This window comes from Malus domestica, chromosome 15 (genome assembly GCF_042453785.1).
Source record: "Malus domestica chromosome 15, GDT2T_hap1".
NCBI lineage: Eukaryota > Viridiplantae > Streptophyta > Magnoliopsida > Rosales > Rosaceae > Malus > Malus domestica.
In genome coordinates this window covers 31390091-31394280 of record NC_091675.1, presented here as the reverse complement: position 1 = coordinate 31394280, position 4190 = coordinate 31390091, and the positions used below count along the sequence as shown (strand labels likewise).

The 4190-nt window shown below is 39.5% G+C and overlaps 1 protein-coding gene across 1 annotated transcript; it reads right to left on the bottom strand.

Moving 5' to 3' along the window:
• Window positions 1–3192: 3192 nt before the first annotated feature.
• On the bottom strand, window positions 3193–3927 carry LOC103437172 (transcription factor bHLH131). The gene is made up of 2 exons (XM_017332781.3): window positions 3703–3927; window positions 3193–3600 (listed from the first exon to the last, which is right to left on the bottom strand). Exons 1-2 carry the CDS (start codon window positions 3925–3927, stop codon window positions 3193–3195), a joined length of 633 nt encoding a protein of 210 aa, XP_017188270.2.
• Between the last annotated feature and the right edge of the window lie 263 nt (window positions 3928–4190).

Below are 4190 nucleotides of genomic sequence, written 5' to 3'. Positions count from 1 at the left end.
TAAATGGGTCAAAGGTGCAGCAACATGTGGTACACAAGGCATGGGATTCCAAATGTGAATGATGGAGCATCAATTGGTGCATGTTATGGTTGTGAAAGTTGTATAAAATTTTGTGGGTGAAGGGAACAAGAGGTATCAAGCAATTAAGTGTAATAATTAAATGAATTGAAGCATGAAATCAGAAATTATGTAGGGGACAAGAGTGATCAAGCATGGCATGGGAATCCAAAGGGAATTCTATGTTGTTTTGCATGGCAATGAAGGCAAGTTGGGGTGACAAATTTTTGGGCTGAGTTCTTCATCTTTTGGACCATAATTCTTCACATTCTTGGCCTCTTTAGTTCTCAAATTCGTCCATCCACTTTGGCCCAAATATGTGACATGCATTCCAAGCTCCATTTTGCTCCAAAATGCTCCAAAATGCATCTTCTTGCCTACTTTGTCCATAAAATCTGAAAACACACGAAAATGACTTTAAACATTAAAATAACTAAGGAAACACGACATAAATGCACAAGAACAAGCCAACTAAGTCGCATAAATATGCTCCTATCAAGAGATGATGCAAAGATATGAAATGTCAGATCTTGGTCTCTTACATCACTTCTTAGGCATGGGGATACTACAAACTGATAAAGGAGTATTTATACACCAAAGTAAGTATGCCAAATCACTACTTTGGGCTTGAAGATTGCAAACCAGTATCTATTCCATTACCTACAGGTGAAAAAATTAAGAAAGTGGATGGAAGTGAATTGGCTGACGAAGGTCTTTACAGAAGAATAGTGGGAAGCCTGCTATATTTAACTGCAACTAGGCCTGACTTAATGTATGTTGCAAGTCTGTTATCCAAGTTCATGAATATCCCTATAAAGAAACATCTGGGAGTTGCAAGAAGAGTATTGAGATGTGCAAGGGACTCTCAATTATGGCATTGAGTATGTGAAAGACAAGTTTGCAATTCTCATTGGTTTCTGTGATGTAGATTGGCCAGGAAGTGAAGATGATAGTAGAAGCACCTCAAGTTACACATTTAGCTTTGGCAATGGGGTATTTTCTTGGGCATCTGTGAAACAAAATACAGTTGCACAATCAACTCCTAAAGCTGAGTATGTCTTAGCATCAGAAGCAACAGCACAACCAATTTGGTTAAGATTTGTCCTTGATGATTTTGGAGAAATGAAAAATGAGGCAACTCCCTTATTCTATGACAATATGTCAACTATTTCCATGGTTAAGAATCCTGTTTTTCATCAGAAAACTAGACAAATAAACAGGAGGTACCATTTTATAAAGGAAGCTCTACAAGAGAATGTGATTGATTTGAAGTTCTGCAAAAGTGAAGAACAACTTGCAGACATATTTACAAAAGCATTATCAAATCAGAGATTTAATCAATTAAGGTTAAGGCTTGGTGTAAAGCTAGTTAGTAGCTTAGGAGAGGCTGTTGAGAGTTAAGCTTCTCACATGCCTAAGATTAAACCTACAGATGATGATCCTGAAGAAGAACATTGAAGAGAAAACTGAAATTGAAGGATGTGAAGAACCTGCTATTTTTAGAAATAGTCGTTACACTTAAATCTGCAGCGGCTAGTTTTAGTTTCTAATTTTTAGTAAGTAACACAGCTATTATTCTTATCTTTTTGGATTGTACTGTGTCATTTGATCCTCTCCCAAGTGGACAGATCGTGGTCTCTAATGGCCTGAATGGCTAGAGATGTGTCCTTGCTCTCTAAAATGTAAGATCTAGCTTTAATGTTTATCTGTAAATCAACCTACAAACTACATGGCTGTTATGTCACACCCTAACCCGGGCCCCCACCACATCCCAAGCTCGACTCCGCCGTAGCACGATATTGTCCGCTTTGGACCCCGAACATGCCATCATGGTTTTGTTTCTGGGAACTCACATGAGAACTTCCCATTGGGTCACCCATCATGGGAATGCTCTCGCACGAACTCACTTAACTTTGAAGTTCTGATGGAACCCGAAGCCAGTGAGTCCCCAAAAGGCCTCGTGCTAGGTAGAGATGGGTATATACATATAAGGCATAGAGGATCCACTCCCCTGGGTGATGTGGGATGTAACATTATACCATTTCAACAAGTGTAATACAAGTAATTTAATTTACTTGTTTTGTCTCTCCTACACTTATATCTACAATTGTGTACTCTAATTTTTTCAGCATATACAACATAAAATGGATGTATCCACAGAATTTAGATTTAAAGAAATGGTTCGAATAATTGAACGATACATAAAAGGGATGTGTCCATTCTTACGGGCTGCCTTGGTGGTATCTTTCGTAATCAGGCCGGTGATTTTCTTTGCGGGTTTGTTCGTTGATTTCCCTATGTCTCTAGCCCAGCCAAGGCGGAATTTCTGGCAGCCCGTGAAGGAATGCGACTTGCTGTAGGCCTTAATTTCCCACAACTTTGGCTTGAATCTGACTCGGTACAACTGCTGAATGCCATTGAAGACTCAAGGGTTGACTCTTCGCTGCTAAGCCCTATCAGTGAGGATATCGCAACCTATCTGCAGGCCCTCTGAAACTCTTGTATCTCAGCGCATAGACTAGTTAAGATGGCCTTAATTTTTACGGACGATTTCTGTTTTTTTTTGGGATTCTCCGGACTTCATACGGAATGCCTTATTTAAAGCTTGTAATGTTTAATCATTTCATTAAAGCTACCATATGGAATGAACAAGGATGTGTCCACTCCTTTGAGAAAATGTGGACATAGATCTTCAGAGAACTTTCATGTACAGATAAGCTACATATATGTGCCATTACACTATGGTACTGTGGATAGCTATGTAATCTAGGTTTCGTGTGATCTCTTTTTCCAACCAGATTATCTACCGAAAATTCTATGAAGATCGATATTCGTGATTTAGTTGATGTCTAGGTCGCATGGCACAATCCCCCCTCCAACCTGAAGGGGTGTCGCTTCTTTACTTGACATGGATGAACAAGTTTTGTAACTTGATCTTTATTGATTTGTTTTGTGAAGAAGATCCACAAAATAGAAATAGGTAGATCAGACGATCGATTCCTATTAATGATAAATTAATAAGAAATCAATCAAAGATAAATAAATTTCGGTACCCTATGAACACAACTACGGCTGTCCAAGCGTCCTTTTGGGTAGGGTTAGCACAGAGTCTTACAGAAGGGCCGTCCAATCTCCTCAGATAATATTCCTTGGCAAAACAGGGCGATCAATAACCACCTTCAGTGCTCTCTTCAGCGCCACCACCCCTTCATTTCCACCACCTAACCCTTGCACCCACAATGCATTTTTACTCCTTCCACCGACTGTCACCATCTCAGCCCTAACAACCCTTCCCTTTACACAACTCAGTGCCCTTGTCATGTCCGAAATGAGCCCCAGCCTATCCTCACAGCTGAATGTGGCCTTCACAAGCCCTCCTTTCTCCCCCTCGCATTGTTCGACACTTAACTTGTCAACCCCGCCAGGTAAAACGCACTCATCCCTCCTGTCCCCGCAATGACAAGCTGCTTCAACTTCTGTTAACGCCTTTTTAAGCTCCCTTACTTTCCTGACTGTCTCTCCAAGCACAGATGCCTTGTCCATCTGTATGTCAAGTATTCTAAGTGAGGAAAGTTTGCGAGACATTTTCCCTAATACACCATACACATTCAAACAAAATTCCATCAAATCAATTAAATAATATACTTTGATTAAGTCTGGGAGGATAGCACGAAGAGTGGTATATTGACTGTTGATTCTCATCCTTCGCCTTTTCTCCGACTCACTGTGTTTCTTGGCGGCAATTACTTTGGCTTCTGCTTTTGATTTTGGTTTGAAGAAGTTTTTGTTGTAGATATTATTCGTTAGGAGTACTCGTTGGCCTTTGGGGAAGCTAATTTGCTTAGGATAATAACTTTGAGTGGATTGCATATCTTGATCACGCTAGAAAAACAAAGTCCTGTCTATAAAACAAAATCCAATCAAAATTGAAAGGAAATTGAACAAAATAAATTGGAAAGGGTAGAAAACCAAAAAGACTTGTATATAGACGTGCATGCGCACACATACCTTTTGCAGTAAAACCATGAAAAATAGCAGAAAACAATGGAGGAAACAACAATTTTTTCTTTTTATTATAGTAAGTGTTCGGGAACGAAATCTTTCAAATAAATGCTACGGTGGAATATATTTGC

Bases quoted from the DNA above. Each gene is read 5' to 3' on its own strand.
- LOC103437172 (XM_017332781.3), bottom strand. From the start codon at position 3,927: ATGCAATCCACTCAAAGTTATTATCCTAAGCAAATTAGCTTCCCCAAA. The intron at 3,601-3,702 runs GTATATTATTTA...CTTGACATACAG, and splicing joins TCCTCCCAGACTTAATCAAA to ATGGACAAGGCATCTGTGCT.